The 23064-nt window shown below is 40.6% G+C and overlaps 1 protein-coding gene across 1 annotated transcript in view; it reads right to left on the reverse strand.

Annotated features, from left to right (window-relative positions):
• The window catches only part of LOC140481693 (uncharacterized), a 156644-nt gene that overhangs the window by 92025 nt on the left and 41555 nt on the right, over positions 1-23064 (reverse strand). Inside the window, exons 7-13 of the mRNA XM_072578268.1 lie at positions 15378-15549; positions 14487-14552; positions 10827-10953; positions 10573-10718; positions 7765-7908; positions 7496-7657; positions 1204-1571 (exon numbers count right to left, since the gene is read on the reverse strand). Coding sequence (XP_072434369.1) covers positions 1204-1571; positions 7496-7657; positions 7765-7908; positions 10573-10718; positions 10827-10953; positions 14487-14552; positions 15378-15549 — 1185 coding nt within the window. The remainder of the gene's footprint in view (positions 1-1203; positions 1572-7495; positions 7658-7764; positions 7909-10572; positions 10719-10826; positions 10954-14486; positions 14553-15377; positions 15550-23064) is intronic.

Below are 23064 nucleotides of genomic sequence, written 5' to 3' on the forward strand. Positions count from 1 at the left end.
GAGGAAGTTAATATTAGCTAAATGGAGAAAGACTGCAGCACAGCATGATTTAGGAGACTTCATGCATAAATCATAAAAAGCTAGCATACAGGTTCAGCAGGGAATGTTAACTTTATTCAAAAGGGAATGGAGTATAAAAGTAGGGATATTTTGTTAAAACTGTACAAGGCACTTGTCAGACCACACTTAGAATATTGTGTGCAGTTCTGCACTCCTTTTCTGAGGAAAGCTTTACTGGCATTGGAGGTAATGCAGAGAAAGTTCACTCAGTTATGGAGTCCCAGGTATGGAGAGATTGCTTTCTGAGAGGGTGAGTCAGTTGGTGCTATACTCACTGAAGTTTAGAAGAATGAGAGGTGACCTGATTGAAACATAAGATTCTCATGAGGTTGACAAGGTAGATACTGAGAGGTTGTTTCTCCTTGTCAGAAAATTTAAGACCAGATAACATAATCTCAAAGTTAGGGGTTGCCAGTTATAACAGAGAAGGAATTTCTTCTCCTGGAGTGTAGTGAAATTGTGAAATTCCTTACCATTGACAACTGCCAAGGCAGGGTCATTAAGTATATTCAAGGCTGAGATTGAAAGCTATTTAATCAGCAAGGGTATCTAGGGTTACAGGGAAAAGATACGTGAGTGGATTTGAGGACTATCAAAACAGCCATGATCTCATTGAATGGCAGAGCAGACTCAACAGCCTGAATTGTCTACTTCTGCTATTACATTTTATGGTCCTGAAGTTCTTCATATTATAAATAATTGTGCAGAACAAACAAAACTTCATTTAAAATAAATTCAACATTGTATTATGTTTTTATAAATCTATTTTTGGAATGCATTAGCTTACAAAATTGTATTATTTTATGTTTATATGTGTTTACAAATCATTTGTGGATAATCCTGTATGTGTTACACAGTTGTAAACTAGCATAAGGAAGCACCTGTTTAAAATAAACCACTTTTAAATCTGCATTGCAAATAATTAAAAGACAGACTTTGGCTTTCTTAACAGGTTAATGGGGTTGGTTACCTTGAGGCTATTAAGACTGCAAACAGATTTCCATGAGCTTTCAAAGTTACAATGGGAAAGGACCTGAAGAAATTCGTCCAGTGTTCAAAAACACCCACTGCTGCAGTTTACACTATTACCCAATGTACGATACCCAAATATCTGCAATTTCTTGAAAGATGAAATGCTATTTAATGCATTTCTAATGTATGGTAATACTCAGTTTTACAACAAGATCGCGAAGACCTTAGTGGCATTTTGTATCGCACTTGTTTCCAGAATTTTGAGCTTAATGATGGCGATTCTTTTTTCCATTCACTGCTTGTCCACTTAATAGTTCCTTTCTTTTGTATAATGTGTCTAAGTGATTCTGGAAGGTCACTGTAATTATCGTGATAATCCAACTCAATCAGAATCACTTCTATTTGATTAGATATCAATGCATCATGCAATCCAACTTGCTGTTCAAACATGGTGCACAGTTGTTTATCAACAGATTTTGCCATCAAAATAATCAGTCTTCTACTGTCTTTGATGTTTGATTTTACTTTTTCAACATAATCTAAAAAGAACAAAAAAATGGAGAAAACATAAGATGAACAAATCAATACAGCTGAAAAATTGCATTCTGGGATGCCAATGATACACTTGGCTTTTTGCCTCCCACAATAATGGTGATCAGACTGCATAGGTTGGGGAGACATTAATTGCAAGGGCTAAACAGACACCACTGCATTGCAGATAAAATATAGGCAGTCACCAGACTATAGAAAGAAATCCATTGATCTTTCCTTGCTCCATTCCCCTTCACATTCTATTGCATAGCCAAATTTAAAATCTCATCCTTATAAATACTATGGCTACAAGAGGTCAGATACTGGTTATTCTGCAGTGAGTGAATCACATTCCGCCTTACCAAAGTCAGTCTGCGCCCTGCAAGATACAAGTCATGGAATACACTCCATTGGCCTGAATGACTGCCAATCCAACAACACATAAAATATCCAATACCATCTAAGAAGAAGCAACCTCTCTGATAAGCGTGCCATCTACTACCTTCTACATTTGTTCCTTTTCCATTAGGTGCATGGCAGGAGCAGTGCTACAAGCTTCATCACAATATCGCAACATTAATTTCTTTGGTGGTACCTTCCAAACCTGAATTTATTATGACTTAGAAGCACTTGGGTAGCTGGTGCTTGCAAGCCCAATCACCTCCAAGCCCACCTCTGAAATTACACATTATCCTGACATGCAAGTGTAGCCCCATTCTTCTGTGTTCACCAGTTCAAATTCCTGAAGTTCCTTACCAAACAGCTGTTCAGGCCAGCCTAAACCAAACAGATCATAGCAAGTAAAAATGCAAAGTCCACATCACGCTTCACAAGGCCATTGATTGATGATTAATTACCCACCTTATTGGCAATGCCCATACTCAACAGAGCAACTTAGTTCTAAGTCTGGATATTGTATGGGTGAGCGTGTGTCTCATGGATGAGACAGGTTTGAAGTGTCAACAGGTGAGTTACTTGTCACTGAAATCCCAGCCTCTGACATAACCTTAAAAAATGCTCTCTCATTTTTTATTTTCATCTAAAAGAAAGTTAGCCCTGCAGATGCTGGAAATCAGAGTCGAAGAGTGTGGTGCTGGAAAAGCACAGCCAGTCAGGCAGCATCCGAAGAGCAGGAGAATCAACATTTCAGGCATAAGCCCTTCAACAGGAATGAGGTTTGTGAGCCAAGACGGCTGGGAGATAAATGGGAAAGGGGTGGGGCTGGGTCAAGGTAGCTGGGAATGTGATAGGTAGGTGAAGGTGGGGGTGAAGGTGATAGGTCGGAGAGGAGAGTGGAGCAGATAGGTGGGAAGGAAGACTGACAGGTAGGACCTTTCAAGAGGGTGGTGCAGAGTTGGAAGGTTAGGAGCTGGTGTATGGGAGAAGGATTCACATTTTTGGATCACTGGAATCTCTTTTAGGGTAGAAGTGACCTGTACAAGGACGGAATGCACCTAAATTGGAAGGGGACTAATATACTGGCAGGGAAATTTGCTTGGGACTGTTTGGGAGGATTTAAACTCGTAAGATGGGGGGTGGGGGGGACCCAGGGAGATAGTGAGGAAAGAGATCAATCTGAGATGGGTACAGCTGAGAACAGACGTGAGTCAAACAGTCAGGGCAGGTAGGGACAAGGTAGGACTAATAAATTAAACTGCATTTATTTCAATGCAAGGGGCCTAACAGGTAAGGCAGATGAACTCAGGGCATGGTTAGGAACATGGGACTGGGATATCAAAGCAATTACAGAAACATGGCTCAGGGATGGGCACAACTGGCAGCTTAATGTTCCAGGATACAAATGTTACAGGAAGGATAGAAAGGGAGGCGAGAGGAGGGGGAGTGGCATTTTTGATAGCATTACAGCTGTGCTGAGGGAGGATATTCCCGGAAATACATCCAGGGAAGTTATTTGGGTGGAACTGAGAAATAAGAAAGGGGTGATCACCTTATTGCGATTGTATTATAGACCCCCCAATAGTCAGAGGGAAATTGAGAAACAAACTTGTAAGGTGATCTCAGTTATCTGTCAGAATAATAGTGTAGTTATGGTAGGGGATTTTAACTTTCCAAACATCAACTGGGACTGTCATAGTGTTAAAGGTTTAGATGGAGAGGAATTTGTTAAGTGTGTACAAGAGAGTTTTCTGATTCAGTATGTGGATGTACCTACTAGAGAAGGTGTAAAACTTGACCTACTCTTGGGAAATAAGGCAGGGCAGGTGACTGAGGTGTCAGTGGGGGAGCACTCTGGGGCCAGCGACCATAATTCTATTCATTTTAAAATAATGATAGAAAAGGATAGACCAGATCTAAAAGTTGAAGTTCTAAATTGGAGAAAGGCCAATTTTGACGGTATTAGGCAAGAACTTTCGAAAGCTGATTGGGGGCAGATGTTCACAGGTAAAGGGACGGCTGGAAAATGAGAAGCCTTCAGAAATGAGATAACAAGAATCCAGAGAAAGTATATTCCTGTCAGGGTAAAAGGGAAGGCTGGTAGGTATCGCGAATGCTGGATGACTAAAGAAATAGAGGGTTTGGTTAAGAAAAAGAAGGAAGCATATGTCAGGTATAGACAGGATAGATCGAGTGAATCCTTAGAAGAGTATAAAGGAAGTAGGAGTATACTTAAGAGGAAAATCAGGAGGGCAAAACGGGGACATGAAATAGCTTTGGCAAATAGAATGAAGGAGAATCCATAGGGATTTTACAAATAAATTAAGGACAAAAGGGTAACTAGGGGAGAATAGGGCCCCTCAAAGACGGTTTTTGTGTGGAGCCACAGAAAATAGGAGAGATACTAAATGAATATTTTGCATCAGTATTTACTGTGGAAAAGGATATGGAAGATATAGACTGTATGGAAATAGATGGTGACATCTTGCAAAATGTCCAGATTACAGAGGAGGAAGTGCTGGGTGTCTTGAAACGGTTAAAGATGGATAAATCCCCAGGACCTGATCAGGTGTACCCGAGAACTCTGTGGGAAGCTAGAGAAGTGATTGCTGGGCCTCTTGCTGAGATATTTGTATCATCGATAGTCACAGATGAGGTGCAGGAAGACCGGAAGTTGGCAAACGTGGTGCCACTGTTTAAGAAGGGCGGTAAAGACAAGCCAGGGAACTATAAACCGGTAAGCCTGACCTCGGTGGTGGGCAAGTTGTTGAAGGGAATCCTGAGGGACAGGATATACATGTATTTGGAAAGACAAGGACTGATTAGTGATAGTCAACATTGCTTTGTGCGTGGGAAATCATGTCTCACAAACTTGATTGAATGTTTTGAAGAAGTAACAAAGAAGATTGAGGAGGGCAGAGCAGTAGATGTCATCTATATGGACTTCAGTAAGGCGTTCAACAAGGTTCCCCATGGGAGACTGATTAGCAAGGTTAGATCTCATGGAATACAGGGAGAACTAGCCATTTGGATACAGAACTGGCTCAAAGGTAGAAGACAGAGGGGGTAGTGGAGGGTTGTTTTTCAGACTGGAGGCCTGTGACCAGTGGAGTGCCACAAGGATCAGTGCTGGGCCCTCTACTTTTTGTCATTTACATAAATGATTTGGATGCGAGCATAAGAGATACAGTCAGTAAGTTTGCAGATGACACCAAAATTGGAGGTATAGTGGACAGCAAAGAGGGTTACCTCAGATTACAACAGGATCTGGACCAGATGGGCCAATGGGCTGAGAAGTGGCAGATGGAGTTTAATTCAGATAAGTGTGAGGTGTTGCATCTTGGGAAAACAAATCTTAACAGGACTTATACACTTCATGGTAAGGTCTTAGGGAGTGTTGCTGAACAAAGAGACCTTGGAGTGCAGGTTCATAGCTCCTTGAAAGTGGAGTTGCAGGTAGATAGGATAGTGTAGAGGGCGTTTGGTATGCTTTCTTTTATTGGTCAGAGTATTGAGTACAGGAGCTGGGAGGTCATGTTGCGGCTGTACAGGACATTGGTTAGGCCACTGTTGGAATACTGCGTGCAATTCTGGTCTCCTTCCTATCGGAAAGATGTTGTGAAACTTGAAAAGGTTCAGAAAAGATGCACAAGGATGTTGCCAGGGTTGGAGGATTTGAGCTACAGGGAGAGGCTGAACAGGCTGGGGCTGTTTTCCCTGGAGTGTCGGAGGCTGAGGGGTGACCTTATAGAGGTTTACAAAATTATGAGGGGCATGGATAGGGTAAATAGACAAAGTCTTTTCCCTGAGGTCGGGGAGTCCAGAATTAGAGGGCATAGGTTTCGGGTGAGAGGGGAAAGATATAAAAGAGACCTAAGGGGTAACCTTTTCACACAGAGGGTGGTATATGTATGGAATGAGCTGCCATAGGGTGGAGACTGGTACAATTGCAACATTTAAGAGGCATTTGGATGGGTATATGAATAGGAAGGGTTTGGAGGGATATGGGCCGGGTGCTAGCAGGTGGGATATCTGGTCGGCGTGGACAGGTTGGACCGAAGGGTCAATTTCCATGCTTTACATCTCTATGACTGGTCATCCCCAGAATAGAAGTACAGCTAATGTTAACAATATTGTTTCTTTTTTACCCCCTAAACATGTGTCTGGTATTGGTTCATCAAAGTAATTGCAGCTCAACCTACATTGCTGCTGCCTTCCACCTGTTGCAGGTACTTTGACCGAAGGAAGTGAACGATTTTGACTCAGCAGTAATAAGGGAAGAGCAACTTAGCTCTAAGTCTGGATACTGTGTGGCTGAACATGTGTCTCATGGATGAGACAGGTTTGAAGTGTCACTTGTCACCGGGATCCCAGCCTCTGACATACCCTTGTTGTCACAGTGTTTATATTACTTGTCCAGGTCAGTTATGAGTCATTGATAATTCTCAGTGTATTGATAGTGAAAGCATTCAGTGATTGTCATTGAATATCAAAGGGAGATGGTTGGATGTTCTCTTAGTGGAGATGGTTATTGATTAACACTTCAGTGACAAATAATATTTATGCTTATGTTGTCCAGATCTTGCTGTATATGAATATTGAATGCTTCCATTTCTAAGCAAATACAAATGGCACTGAACAATCATTAGTGACCATGCAAAATTCTGACCTCTTGATGGAAGTGAGGTTATTGACAAAGCTGCTGAAGATGGTTAGGCCTAGGACACTAACCCAAGCATTGCCTGCAGTAATACCCTGGGACTGTGATGACTGAAATCCAAAAACCAAAGTCATCTTTTGTGTTTGGCATGACTCTAAATAGTGGGGAATTTCCCCCAATTTCTATTGAATTCAGTTTGACTAGGACACTTGAAGACATACTTGGTTAAATGTTATGTTAATGGAAATGGCTCTGACTGACTCTCACTCCACTCTGGAGTTAAGCTCTGCTGTCAATGTTTGGACCAAAGTTACAATGAGATTAGGAGCTGAATGATCTTGGCCAAACAGAAGTTGAGTGTCAAGGAGCAGGGAGTTCCTTTGTTTCTTGATAGTGTCGTTGACTACCCCTTTCCATCATTTTGAAGATGTTCAAGAGTAGACTCATAGGGTATTAAATTGGCTAAGTTGGTGTTCTTGTGGCCAGAACATAACTGGACAATTTCCACTATTGCTGGACGGTGTCAATGTTATGGCTGAAATGAAACAGCTTGGCTAGTGGCATGGCTGGTTCTGGAACAGAAATCTTTAGTACCATATAGTTCTGAAGAAATCATATTAGACTCAAAACATTAACTCTTTTTTTCTCTCTACAGAGGTCCTGCTGAATTTCTCCAGCAGTCTGCAAGTTTGTTTCAATACTATTGCTGGAATGGTGTCAGAACCTATGACCTTTGCTGCAACCAGTGCCAGCCATTTTTTTTATCTCATTCGGAGTGACTGGGATTGGCTGAAACAGTCCTATATATTTACTTTCTTTGCAAATGTGAGAATGGAGGACCACTGAGCCTTATGAGTCACACTTCAACACTCTCACCTTCTCCAGGTAGATCATCTCTTCCAGGTATAAACAATTTATATCCACACTGGCATTCCAAAACTTGAGGAAGTAAATCCATGACAAAGACAAGGATATTGGTACAGTATGATGAACACGAGCTTTGTGGATAGATGATATAAGCATCGTAACTCTTACCATCTACAAAAGAACAAAGCATTAGTATAATTTACAGAATGTAACAATTCATTTGGAAAATGTTTAATTCAATTTTCTCTACACTTTAATTAATTTGAATGTGCACTTACCATTTTGAGAGTATTTTGCAGGAAAGGTATCACGGTACCAGAGCACAATAGTAATCTTGAAAAACTTGTAAATGCATCCACTGATGAATAAAACACAGGCAAAAATGCCAAATACAACTACTATCTCCTTTGTGAAATCTGGAACTGAACATACATAAAACATACTTTTATTTAGAAATTCCTAATAAGGATATGCATTTGCACCATTCTAGGAGTATTATTACAAAAACAAAACTGGACATTAATTTCACCCTATCATCATGCAAAGTGCAGAGAAAAACAACAATGGTGCCAATTTAATAGGCCAACAAACTTATATCTTTGCTGTGACATTTTAAGATTTATTCAATGCTTTTTAATCCATCAGAAATAGATATTGCAAAGCTGTTTTATTTCCAGTCATGACTAAAACAGAATTTTCACTAAGATATACAGGATTGGTATATTATTACAAGGAAAATTAAGTATAAAAATAGTAGATAATGTTTCAATTATACAGGGTACTGCAGCTGCAGTAGTAGGTACAGTATTGGTCAACCTATTAAAGGAAGGATGTGAACATATGGGAAGTAGTTCAGGGAAGGTTTACCAGACTAATGCCAAGATTGACGGAGTTGTTTAATCAAGGAAGGTTGAAGAGGCTAGGCTTCTCCTGCTGGAGTTTCGAAGAGTAAAAGATTTTCGGCAGGGTACATGTGAGGAGAATGTTTCCTCTTATGATGGGAGAAACCTAGAACTAGAGGTCTATGTTAAAAATAAGGAGGCACCCATTTAAACTAGAGATGAGGCAATTTTGTTTTGCCCAGAGGGTCATGAGTCTTTGAAGCCCTCTTCCTGAAATGGCAGTGAAAGCACAGTCTTTGAATATTTTAAAGGCAGAAATGGACAAACATTAGTCACAAAGATGTACAGCATGGAAACAGGCCTTTTGGTTCAACTTGTCCATGCTGAACAGAAATCCTAAATTAATCTAGTCCCATTTGCCAGCATTTGGCCCATATCCCTCTTAACCTTTCATTTTCATGAACCCATTCAGATGTCTTTTCAATGTTGGAATTGTACCAGCCTCCACCACTTCCTCTGGCAGCTCATTCTATACACCCACAATCCTTTGCATGACAAAGTTGCCCCTTAGGTCCCTTTTAAGTCTTTCCCCTCTTACATTAAATCTGTGCTCTCTGATTTTGGTCTCCCATACCCTGAGAAAAAGACCTTGGCTATTTACCCTATCTAAGACTCAGGATTTTATAAACTCTAAAGGTCACCTCTCAGCCTCCAACGTTCCAGGAAAAATAGCTCCAACCTATTCAGCCTCTCCCTTTAGTTCAAACTCTCCAACCCCAGCAACATCCTTATAAATCTTTTCTGCACCCTTTCAAGTTTAACAATATCTTTCCTAGAGCAGGGAGACCAGAATTAAAAACAGTATTCCAAAAGCGGCCTAACTAATTTCCTGTGTAGATGCAACATGACATCACAATTCCTATACTCAATGCACTGACCAATAAAGGCAAGTGTACCAAACATCATCTTCACTACCCTGTGTGGGATCGTGTTGAAAATTGGTCAGTGGCGAAAATAGCCTCTTTTATTCAGCAATCACAGGACAAGTTCGAGGCAGCAACAGAATCCCAAAATACAATTCTTACAAGCACCTCTTTATACAGTACACAGTTCTTATTAAAATTCCATTACTATGGTGTTACATTTTTATCTATAGTATAAAAAGGTTTGAAGGGCTTCTGTCCTGGGAGACAGGAGAGGAGTTAAAACATGTGCTAAGTGCTGGCTGTTACCTATAATGAGATTAAGGGTGCCAATCCAGTCTGCTTTCATAATTAAGAGGTGTTTAAGTTAGTAAATGTTGGCTAGACCTATATGCTGTAAAATAAGTTATAAATTGTACCTGTACCTAATAAAAGAATAAAGGACATTAAACTAATTACCTCAGCTGTGTTGTGAGATTTATTTACTATTTGCCGGTGTGAGTTTCATTCATTCATGCAATTTTACATAAGTGTTGCTTTGACAGTTTATTAAAGGGATAACAGCCCAGTTAAAAGGTATTTAGCAAGTACATATCAGATTAACTCAATATGCTTCAAGACGTAAGCAGTGATTTGAATGCTGATAATGAAAACAGAATTTCAGGGTACAACAGGGTTAGGCAGAAATGCATTTAAATTATGCCTTTAACAATCTAGGGCATGTCATGGAAGCATCAGGATAAAGAAGTAACAGACACTGTGCCAGAGCAATCCGGAGGTCCAAATAAACATTTAATCAAAGTGGTGGATTTTATGGAAGATTTTAAAGATGATATAATGATTGAGGGCAGGAGTTCCAGTAAGAGGAGCCAAGACATTTAAAATACAAACACTAATTGTGGCAATAAGCAATCCAGAGGAATGAAGATATTAAGTGACTTGGTGACCTTTGAAGCATGTTACATGTCCCTTTCAGTGGCATCAGATAAACACACACAATCAGTTTATATCCCACAGTTGTTAAGGCCTTTTTCTTCTAAAATGTTCACTGAATAACTCACTTGCACTAGTCTAACATTATCAAAAAAAGTGATAATCACAAATAATTTTACAGTTAGGGTAGCTGACAGACAAATCTGACTATTGTATCATGGTTGCCAACTATAAATCAATCTTCAATATTGATTAGTAAAAAAGCAAGGCAAGTTCATAAATAAAACAATCATACATGCAAGTTACCAGAAGTCCTGTATCAGGAACAGAAAGATCCCAAAGACCGAAGACAATTGCCATTTCTATAACGTTATAACGAATTACTTACCTGATTTTCTAAATTGAACTGTTGCTATTTGATACCCCAAACCATTTCTGGCAACACATGTAAGTGCTTCATTATAATACTCTTCCTTGAAATTAGGAAGAACTATGTTTGAGATATGATAGTTGCCTTGGTCTTTGTTCTTCTGACTAGAAATAAAAAGTACATGCATTAGCCAAACGAAACAAGTTGTTGTTAGTATGTTTTCATGAAAATTATACACTCATGTAAATCCTGATAAAATAACAACTGCATACCTATATTCAACTTGATAGTCACTGAAATAGTCTTCAATAAACGTATTATTTATTAGCCAATAAATTAATGTTATGGAAGGATCACAATATCCCGTATACGCTGTGCAAGATAAGTTCAATTTTGATCCTGCACAAACAAAACACAAACATTCTTATTCACCACAATGAAAAGTTGGAACTGCATCAATGTTAAAAGCATCTTGACCTGAACAAAGTTAGACAAAATTATCTCAGAGAAAAATCTACATTCTATTAAATAGAGGAAATTTCAACTTATGAATAGAATAAAGTTTGGAATTCTAATGAGGAAGAGATTGAAATATGGTTACAGGTTATAACACTAACGTTTGCATGCATCTCCTTCACCTAAAATGCTGATCATTTGCTCCACAGAGTAGCTCAGGAAGATACATATACATATGATATACAAAGATATGTGCAAAGATATACATATGATATACAAAGATAGAGGCTTTCCAGAAATCAAATGAAATGTTATATTGTAATTGTGGACAAAGTGATCGTGCTCTTGCCTTCATAATTTGCTCTTAGCTATAGCTGTAAGCATGTTTGTTTTCAAGGTACCCATAAATCTCTTGACCTTAGTTGGTCAGCAAGGGAGTTTAATATTTTAATGAGTCCAGCCCAGGCTGTTTGCCCATTTACTGAACGTAGCATTGCTGAACGGGGATCCACTGACACCTCTCACTTTATGAAGGATTCAAGCAAGTTAGAAATATGGTGGAGCTACATGTTTACTGCTTTCATTGAAACAGACATAACTATTTCCACCACATTTGCTCTAGTCATTTGTGACAACTGGCAGGTCTTCACTAGTGGGCAAATCTGCAGATTCAATTCCAACTTCATAAGAACATAAGAACTAGGAGCAGAAATTGACAATTCGGCCCTTTGAGCCTGCTCTATAATTTAATACAATCATGGTTGATCTCATCTTCGCCTCAACATCACTTTCCTGTCTGATCTCCATAAGAGCATGGTGGCTCAGTGGTTAGCACTGTTGCCTCACAGCTCCAGAGACCCGGGTTCAATTCCTGCCTCAAGTGATTGACTGTGTGGAGTTTGCACATTCTCCCATGTGCTCTGGTTTCCTTCCACAGTCCAAAAAGAATGTGCAGGTGAGGTGAATTCGCCATGCTAAATTGCACGTAGTGTTAGGTGTAGGGGAATGGGTCTGGGTGGGTTGCATTTTGGCTGGTCAGTGTGGACTTGTTGGGCCGAAGGGCCTATTTCCACACTGTAAGTAATCTAATCTAACCCCATTGCTAATCTGTCTGTCTAAATGTATTCAGTGTCCCAGATTCCACTGTACGGTGGGGTACTGAGTCCCACAAATTTATATCCCTTTGAGAGAATCAATTTCTCCTCATCTGTTTTAAATCTGCTACTCCTTATCTTCCAACTATGACCTCTCATTTCCCCATATGTAAAAACATCCTTTCTACTCTACTTTGTCAATCCCTTTAACATCTTACATACCTCAATTAGATCTCTACTCAATTTTCTAAACTCTAGACAGTATAGACCTAAACTGCTCAATCTCTCTTCATAAAACAAACCCCTTATCTGTGTAATATATGGACTGAACCTCACAACTTTAATCCATTCTCCTAGAAATAGCTCAGACTTTATGAGATGATCACAAAGATTTGACATTGCAATTGTTTGACATCAAACACTCAATTTTGTACCATTGGTTTTGACATTTCCTGGTGTTCTCTATGTGCTAAATCAACAACCTGTCCCCTCACATAATTTCCAGTTTTGTGATTTCACAGCTGTCTTACACAGTTGTAACATTAAATTTTATTTTCTTGACTGGATATCAGCCAGTTTTGCAGCTTGGGCGCCACATTTAGAGTTGGATTGTTAAGATCTTGTTTGGCAATCTTTTCCTCATGGCTACTAAAACTGGCTATTGGCAACAGATGTCAAAAAGACAATTTCACTGAGTTCATGATTTGGAGATGCTGGTGTTGGACTGGGGTGTACAAAGTTAAAAATCACACAACACCAGGTTATAGTCCAACAGGTTTAATTGGAAGTGTGCTTCCAATTAAACCTGTTGGACTGTAACCTGGTGTTGTGTGATTTTTCACTGAGTTCAGTTTGCCTGACCAATAGTCAGCATACAACAGGCACAGCTGACTCCCTCTGCTGCCTGTGTGTGGTAGTCTGAGGCAAAGAAGTACAATGCAATTTTATAAAATTAAAGTTGTAGTTGGTAATGTTTGTAATCAACTGGGGTGGGGGGAGGGGAGGGGTGGTGGAGAATGTGCCTTCACAAGGAGGAAGAGCAGTCATCAATTTGTAGGGTATAAGCTGTGTTATTTGCTGCTTTAAAGGATTTCAGACCAATATGTGGGTTTTTTTGTTCGAAGTCTGGTTTCAATGCAAGTGCTTCATTTACTGTCAGTTGGTGGTACTCTTTGAGAGGGCTGCTTCCCCAAAGGAAATTCAACATGTTATAGCACAGCAAGCTATTTGACTTACATTGGTCTCAACATCCCAGAAACAATCCTCATGGTATTTGTTCATTGTATCAACTACATGTTAATCATGGAAGAATACAATTACTTCATATGAACCCCTGTTAAAGTAAATTTTCCACCTTAAAAACATGCAAACTAATGCTGCGAATAAGGTGATGGAATGCAAAAACCATGTTCCTGATCCAAACAGAAAAGCACAAAAAAATGCAATGTATCTTGAATCCCAGAACATTTAATTCACTAGGGTCTGAGACATGATATAATAATGTGGCCGTGATAACTGAGGTATTCACCAATTTTTTTTAGTGAACAATTTCCTGACATTCTAGAAGATAGATGTGATTACAATGATGCAAACAAAAAAGCAAAGTCTTTAGGTACTCAACAATTAGCATCTCACAAATATTCACCCCCTCCATCAGCACTGCTAGTAACAGTGTGTACCATCTACAAGATGCACTGTAGAAATTCAATAAAGCTCTTCAGATAGCATCTACCAAATACACAACCATTACCATCTATAATAACACACAATCCTGACTTTGAAATGTATTGCCATTTCTTTGACGTTGCTGGGTCAAAATTCTGGAACTCTCAGTAACAGCATTGTTGGTCTATCTACAGCAAATGAACTGCAGCAGTTCAATAAGGCGACTCATCTCAACAGTGACTAGAGATGGGCAATGAGTAATCAACCAGACAGCAATACCCACACCCCATACATGAATAGAAAAACATCAATTCAAGCTACCTGGCAAAGGTATTGGAAGAGATGTTGCACAGCACCTCCAAACATTACCTTAAAAGACATTAACTCCTTCAACTCTGATCAATCAGGGTACAGGACACCAACATGCACCTAAAACACTTTGCTCTATCAAACTAAAATAATGAACATCTACGGTTTTGCCAGTCATGGGAAAATCTTTTGACAAGTCATCCCCAGAATTTTCCTGACAATCAGCCACTCCTGGACTATGGTCATGATCAGCAGGAATTTTAAGTCATTGAATATTATAATAATAAGTATTCAATCCAGGCTTTCACTGGGAGTAGGAGAAAGGCATGAGGAAGGAGCTAGATGAGGAGTAGATAGCCATGATGTGTGACAAAAAGTAGCTTTGTCTATTTCTCAAAAAGTACTTACCAGGTTCAAGCTCAATTGTACCATTTTTTGGTTGTATAATATTTGGGCCAATACCAGCTTTACAGCCTGTAGAAACAACAACATCCTTTTAGCAAACGGATCAAGGAAAACAATTTGGTAGAACTATGTTTGATTGGTAATCTGCAGATATAAGCAGCAGCAAAAAGCTTTATTTTACACTTTTCTGTGGACATAAATGAAAAGTACATCTTTGAATATCCCACTATGCTATAACAAGAATGTCAGAAAGTATGAACTGGTGATAAATAGCTAATCTATTCCACTAGATGGTGTTATTGTTTTTGTTAAACAAATAGTCTGGAGTCCATCATGTGTCATCCAATGATTAACTTCTTATTTAACAGGTTTTCAAAAGTGTTTGTAATCCATTAAAGTGTTTGGGCTTTCTAGAATTTTAAATATTTGTGAAAGAGATCAGAGAGCTTTTCTCAGATAAGAACATGTACATTTTTCTTCTGATTTAACAATCATTTGTGACCTTCAATAAAGAACAAATGAAATGCTGAAGTAGCTAGTCTTGGGAATGAGAAAAAAAAATGTAGTTGTTAGTGTTGCCATCTTTGCAATTTCCTAGCAGAGCAATTTTTAGAGGCACACCAAAGGTATGTGTAGGATTTGAAGGGTACCGTCATGCTGATGTAGTTGGCAGCCATGCAAAAATGCTGTTGTGTGCAACTGATACTTGATCTGGTAATGCTTATAATTTGCTTTGCAAGTAATCAAGATGAATTCTAAAAGAATGAGAGGCTAAAAATATTTGAAAGTTTACAGCCAATGTACCATCAAATCATAACAACATAATACTTTCACTCAGAAATTTCACATGACTTATCCAAGACAAGCAGGTATTGCCTTGGAACACAAAATTACCTTTAATATCAAAATCAATAGTTCTTGCTGTTCTGTACTGTAAACCATCATGCATAAACTGCAGTTCACAGATGTAGATTCCTCCATCCAATGGCTGCACATTTGTTATTGTAAGGTACTGGTCATTTTTATGGAACTTATATTTTTCTCCATTTGAAAGAGGTTTACAATCCTAAAAATAGAATCATTCACAATTACAATGATACAGTCAAAGCTCACAAATCCAGATGCCCTGCAGTGATAGACACACTGTGTGGATAAACAGCAGGCCAAAATGTGTGCCTCCCTTTTGTTAATCTCGAATTGATCTGAAATCCTAGCCATTAATTGGTTGTTCTTGTTAGGGTGGATATTGTTTCCCTTTAAAAGTAACACAGCAGGAATTGTAAAATGCACTTGCTCTGAGAAAAGCTTAGCAGAAGTCACCTGAACAATTTATATAAACAACTCATATTTGTAAAGTATCTTTAAAGCAATGAAACATTCCGAAGTGCTTCACAAGACTATTAAGTATGCGACTGAGTTACATAAGCAGTTATTAAAAGCTTAAACAAAGTGCTCGGTTTTCAGGAGTTCATTGAAGTAGGAAAGAGAAGCAGAGAGTTGAAGGGAGGCAAGTTCCAGAGCTCGGGGCTCTCACATCTGAAGGCACAGCCACCCAAAATTTAAGAAATTATAAAGAGGCCAAAATCTGAGGAGTGCAGATGTCTCAGAGGACTGCAGATCAAGAGTAGATCACAGAGAGTGGGCGGCAAAGGCTACGAATGGATCTGAGAAGCAGGATGAGAATTTTCAACTTAAGATGTGTTTGACCAGTAGCTAATGCACAGATGAAATAGGAGAATGGAAATGTGACCCGCTGAGAGTTAAGATGCGATAGCAGATTTTTTGATGACTACATGTTTGATTTAAGTCTAGATCTAAGAAAGGCTTGAATAAAGGTTTCAACAGCAGATGAACTCAGAAGAGTGAAGTCAGGCAATATTCAGGTGCTAGAAATTTAAGGCAAAACAACACCCACATGCAAAGGTGTGACAATGAAATTTTTTTTGTTAATGCAAGCAGAGGGGGAAATCAATATTTTGGCACAATGAAGCTGCAGAGACAGCAACACAGCAAGCAGGCAGGCCAGTTCCAATTCCATAGCAACAACTGTGCCACAACAAATTCCATGATCTCACCAGCTCTCAGAAGATGAAAAGGGACCAAGCATGTCTTTCAAATAGACGGTGAACTTCTTTTTCTCATTGTTGTGCATACATGTTTTACCGTTCACCACAATGTTCCACAGGCTGAAATTGTTTTTGTAACTTCCAATAATCCACCCAACACCTCCGTCATTTCTTTTTCTGTGTTCACGCCACTAATACTCTCATGTAATATGGAATGGTTTAGTTCATTCTCCCTTTATTATATGGTGTTCATGTCATTACCTAGGCTTGACTGCTATCCACATCAACCAAAGTCAATATTAACAGAGAAAGATTGGCCACAAAGAAATGATGCCCCAAACCTCAACCTACTCATGCAGAAGCAGCCTTGGAGTTCTTGGGGGAGAAACTATAAAAGATGGGGAAGTAAGAACCATTACATCAGCTGAAGGTCAGTTAGAATAGCCTTCACCTCACTCGCATCCAGTTGAGACCCTAAAAGTCCACAAAACATTCAGTGGCATGTACTTATAACACAGGCCCTTGGCTATTTATGGATTTTAAATTTTAGACTAGATGGAGTTTGGAAATTGTGCTGTCTATTCTTTAACAATAACTGAATTGCAGGATGGTCAATCAGTGATCGCACCAACACAAAGCTCAAATGGCTGGTCCTGGCTGGAATATTTCAGAGGAATGGTCGAGAAGGTGCTGCCACACAGCACACATCATGGCTTGCATTGTGGCATAGTAGTGAGTACTGCTGTCTTGCAGCACTAAGGACGCAGGTTCGATTTCAGCCTTGGGCAACTGGACGGAGTTTGCACATTCTTCCTGTGCAAAGGTTGCTCCAGTTTCCTCACACAACTACTATCCTGTTGGGAAGGAAGCCCTTAAAAGGGCAGAGGGGAGGGGTGAAGAGACAAAGGGAAGCTGAAGGAGAAGACAATGCAGATGAACTAGCAATATGAAAAGAACATTTTGCAGCACTAGGAGCTGCTTTTAATGCTTTCCCCATTGTACAAAAGTCATTCCTGCAAAGTTTTCCAAGTATCCCTCCGCAGACATTAATAAATAGGCCTCACATTCCACCTAATGGAAGTGGCTGCAAAGGGAACTGAGAGATGTAGGCTACCATTGAAGGATGAAACAAATGGGTTTAACTCAGCGGCTCCTATTACTTCAGCTTTTCTTCTGTGAAACACATCTCATTGCGTAACGAACCCCTTTTTGCATATTTAAGTGGTCTCTCACCTTTTTTAGATTAGAATACTAACAGTGTGGAAACAGGTCCTTCGGCCCAACAAGTCCACACCGACCCGCCGAAACGTAACCCACCCAGACCCATTCCACTACATTTACCCTTTCACCTAACACTACGGGCAATTTAGCATGGCCAATTCACCTAACCTGCACATTTTTGGATTGTGGGAGGAAACCGGAGCATTCTGGAGGAAACCCACGCAGACACGGGGAGAATGTGCAAACTCCACACAGAGAGTCGCCTGAGGCGGGAATTGAACCCGGGTCTCTGGCGCTGTGAGGTAGCAGTGCTAACCACTGTGCCACCATGCCGTCCATAAACCTTTGATTGGGATTACTGCTCACTTGTCTCAGTCCTCATTTAAAATTATGGTTATAACAGGCTGCTCCTTTTTGAGGTATTTTAGGTGTTGGATGTAATTTCCTCGAATTCAAGGAGCAGCAATTACTGTTTTATATGCTTTTGCATTGTTTTGGAACTTTAGAGAAAAAAGCCAAAAATAGCACTTTAAAAAGGGGGAAGGATAGACAAAAGGCAGCACACGGTCAGTGAGAGAGAGGGAGAGAGAGAGAGATAAACCCACACTGCTAACTGACACAGCAGTGAATCTGAGCAGGTATTGACTTTGGTGTTTGAATTCATGCATCTCTAGACATCGGACTGCGTCTAGGAAATATTAAAAAATTCACAGCTGACCTTGGAGGAACCTGTATGGAAGAGGTCACAGCACAGAAACTGATAAATGCATAGTCTTTAAGTGTAGCCTTGCTGTAAATCTACAATAGTGTGTAGAGTGGGTTCTTTCTTGATTACATGTTTTATTGAGATCTGTCTCTTGATTAAATTTTAAAAATATAAGCCATAAGTATTAAGTTATTAAAACACTGGAGCAGTGTTTTAACACGGCACTATTTTCTGAGTCTGTAGATTGTGAAGGAGTAAAAATGGCCTTCAATAGAGTGATATGCTCTTCTTGTTGGGATGTGGGAGTTTAGACTTTACTGAGGATTGTCTGCAATGAAAGTTTTTCATATCCTATCAGATTGAATGGATCAGTTGAGTGACAGTTAGAGGCAATGAGTGATTTACAAGAGCAAGGGAATGTGATTGATAGAAGTTACAGGATGGGAGAAAAGCTGCAGATACAGTCAGGCAGATGGGTTAATTCCAGGAAAGGTAGGAGAGGTAGGCAGGTACTGCAGGAGTTTTCTGTGTTGAGATGAAAGTGGCACTGGAAAAGCACAGCAGGTCAGGCAGCAATGAGGAGCAGGAAAATCGATGTTTTGGGCAAAAGCCCTTCATCAGGGATGAAGGCATGGAGCCTCCAGGTTGGGGAGATAAATAGGAGGGGGGTGGGGCTGGGGAGAAAGTAGCAAAGAGTACAATAGGTGGATGGGGGTGGGGATGAAGGTGATAGGTCAGAGAGGAGGGTGGAATGGATGTGTGGGAAGGAAGGCTGGCAGGTAGGAAGGACAGGTCATGAGGATGGTATTGAGCTGGAAGGTTGGAACTGGGGTAAGGTAGGGGGAGAGGAATTGAGGGAACTGGTGAAGTCCATATTGATGCCCTGGGGTCGAAGTGCTCCGAGGCAGAAGATGAGGCATTCTTCCTCCAGGCGTCGGGTTGTGAGGGAGCAGTGGTGGAGGCGGCCCAGGACCTGCATGTCCTCAACAGAGTGGGATTGGGAGTTGAAATATTGGGCCACGGGGCGGTGGGGAGATTTCAGTTGTCTGTAAGAATAATACGGTGGTTATGGTAGGGGATTTTAATTTTGGGACTACCATAGTATTAGTGGTTTAGTTAGAGAGCGACCATAAATCTATTAGTTTTAAAACAGTGACTGGAAAGGACTGACCAGATCTTAAAGTTGAAGTTCTAAATTGGAGAAAGGCTAATTTTGACGGTATTAAGCAAGAACTTTCAAAAGCTGATTGGGGGCAGATGTTCACAGGTAAAGGGACAGCTGGAAAATGGAAAGCCTTCAGAAGTGAAATAACGAGAGTCCAGAGACAGTATATTCTGTTAGGGTGAAAGAAAAGGCGGGTAGGTGTAGGGAATGCTGGATGATGAGAGAAATTGAGGTTTTGGTTAAAAATAAGAAGGAAGCATATGTCAGCGATAGACAGCAGAGATTGAGTGAATCCTTAGAAGAGTATAAAAACAGTTGGAGCATACTAAAGAGGGAAATCAGGAGGGCAAAAAGGGGACAGGTCAGCGTTTGGCAAACAGGGTTAAGGAAAAAGCAAAGGGATTCTACAAATACATTAAGGATGACAGGGTAACTCGAGAGAGAGAATAGGGTCTCTTAAAGATCAGCAAGGCCACCTATGTGTGGAAGGGAAGATACTAAGCTAGTTTTTGCATCAGTGTTTACTGTGGAGAAGGATATGGAAGATAGAGAACTTGGGGAAATAAATAGTGACATCTTGAAAGTGTCCATATTACAGCAGAGGTGGTGCTAGATGTGTTGAAATGCATAAAGGTAGGTAAATCCCCAGGACCTGGTCAGGTGTATCCTAAAACTCTGTGGCAAAAAGAAAGCTAGGGAAATGATTGCTGGGCCCCTTGCTGAGATATTTGTATCATCGATTGTCACAAGTGAGGTACCAGAAGACTGGAGGTTGGCTAACATGGTAACATTATCTAAGAAAGGTGGTATGGAAAAGCCAGGGAACTATAGACTGGTGAGCCTGACATTGGTGATAGGCACTTTTCTGGAGGGAATCCTGAGGATTTACATGTATTTGGTAAGGCAAGAACTGATTAAGGATAGTCAGCATGGCTTTGTGCATGGGAAATCAAGTTTCACGAACTTGGTTGAGTTTTTTGAAGTAACAAAGAGGATGGATGAGGGCAGAGCAGTAGTTGAGATCTATTCATTCGACAAGGTTAGCAAGGTTAGATCTCATGGAATACAAGGAGAACTAATCATTTAGATACAGAAGTGGTTCAAGGTTGGAAGATAAAAGGTGGTGGTGGAGGGTTGCTTTTCAGACTGGAGGCCTGTGACCAGTGGAGTGCCACAAGGATCGGTAATGGGGCCATTGCTTTTTGTCATTTATATAAATGGTTTAGATGTGAGCTTAAGAGGTGTAGTCAGCAAGTTTGCAGATGACACCAAAATCGGAGGTGTTGTGGACAGCGAAGAAGGTTACCTCAGATTACAACGGGATCTTGATCAGACGGGCCAATGGGCTGAGGAGTGGCAGATGGAGCTTAATTTAGATAAATGCAAGATGCTGCATTTTGGCAAAGCAAATCAGAGCAGGACTTATACACTTAATAGTAAGGCCCTGGGGGTATTGCTGAATAAAGTGACCTTGGAGTGTAGGTTCATAGTTCCTTGGAAGTGGAGTTGCAGGTAGATAGGATAGTGAAGAAGGCGTTTGGTCTATTTCCCTTTGAGTATAGGAGTTGGTAGGTCATGTTGCGACTGCACAGGACATTGGTTCGGCCACTTTTGGAATACTGCATGCAATTCTGGTCTCCCTCCTATTGGAAGAATGTTGTGAAACTTGAAAGGGTTCAGAGAAGATCTACAAGGACGTTGCCAGAGTCGGAGGATTTGAACTATAGGGAGAGAGTGAATAGGCTAGGGCTGTTTTCCCTGGATCGTCAGAGGCTGAGGGGTGATCTTATAGAGGTTTACAAAATCATGAGGGGCATGGATAGGATCAACAGACAAAGTATTTTCGCTGGTGTGGGGGTGTCCAGAACTAGAGGGCACAGGTTTAGGATGAGAGAGGAAAGATATAAAAAGGGACCTAATGGGCAAAGTTTCATTCAGAGGGTGGTACGTGTATGGAACGAGCTGACAAAGGAAGTGGTGGAGGCTGGTCCAATTGCAGCATTATAAGGCATCTAGATCGGTATATGAATAAGAAGGGTTAAGGGATAGAACATAGAAAAGTACAGCACAGAACAGACCTTTGGCCCACGATGTTGTGCTGAGATTTAATTCTAATGTAAAATATAATAACTTGACCTACGCACCCCTCAACTCACAGCTATCCATGTGCATGTCCAGCAGTCGCTTAAATGTCCCTAATGACTCTGCTTCCACCGCCACCGCTCGCAACACATTCCATGCATTCACAACTCTCTGCGTAAAGAGCCTACCTCTGACGTCTCCTTTATACCTTTCCCCTAATATCTTAAAACTATGACCCCTCGTACCTGTCAATCCTGCCCTGGGGAAGAGGCTCTGGCTATTGACTCTATCTATCCCTCTCACTATCTTGTATACCTCGATCAGGTCTCCTCACTTCTTCCTTCTCTCCAGAGAGAAAAGTCCGAGCTTTTTCAACCTTTCTTCATAAGGCAAGCCCTCCAGTCCAGGCAGCATCCTGGTAAACCTTCTTTGCACCCCTCTCCAAAGCCTCTGTATCTTTCCTATAGTAGGGCGACCAGAACTGGACACAATATTCCAAGTGTGGTCTCAGCAGGGACTTGTAGAGCTGTAGCAAAACCTCGCGGCTCTTAAACTCGAGGCCCCTGTTCATGAAAGCCAAAACACCATATGCTTTCTTAACAACCCTAGACACTTGGGTGGCAACTTTGAAGGATATATGTACTTGCACACCCAGATCCCTCTGTTCCTCCACACTTTCAAGAATCCTGTCTTTTAATCCTATATTCATCATTCAAGTTCGACCTTCCGAAATGCATCACTTCGCATTTATCCAGATTGAACTCCATTTCTCAACCCAGCTCTGCATCCTGTCTATGTCACGCTGCAGCCTGCAATAGCCCTTGATACTATCGACGGCACTATCTCCTCATCCAAGTCATTTATAAAAACTACAAAGAGCAGAGGCCCAAGAACAGGATATGGGCCAAGTGCTGGCAGGCTGACAAGTCGCAGATGGAGTTTAATTTAAATCAATGTGAGGTGCTGCATTTTGGGAAAGCAAATCTTATACTTATACATTTATACACTTAATGGTAAGATCCTCGGGAGTGTTGCTGAACAACAGAGACCTGGTTCATAGCTCCTTGAAAGTGGAGTCGCAGATAGATAGGATAGTGAAGAAGGCGTTTGGTATGCTTTCCTTCATTGGTCAGAGGATTGAGTACAGGAGTTGGGAGGTCATGTAGTGGCTGTACAGGACATTAGTTAGGCCACTGTTGGAATATTGTGTGCAATTCTGGTCTCCCTCCTATTGGAAAGATGTTGTGAAACTTGAGAGGGTTCAGAAAAGATTTACAAGGATGTTGCCAGGGTTGGAAGATTTTAGCTATAGGGAGATATTGAATAGGCTAGGACTGTTTT

Source organism: Chiloscyllium punctatum, chromosome 9, assembly GCF_047496795.1.
Source record: "Chiloscyllium punctatum isolate Juve2018m chromosome 9, sChiPun1.3, whole genome shotgun sequence".
NCBI lineage: Eukaryota > Metazoa > Chordata > Chondrichthyes > Orectolobiformes > Hemiscylliidae > Chiloscyllium > Chiloscyllium punctatum.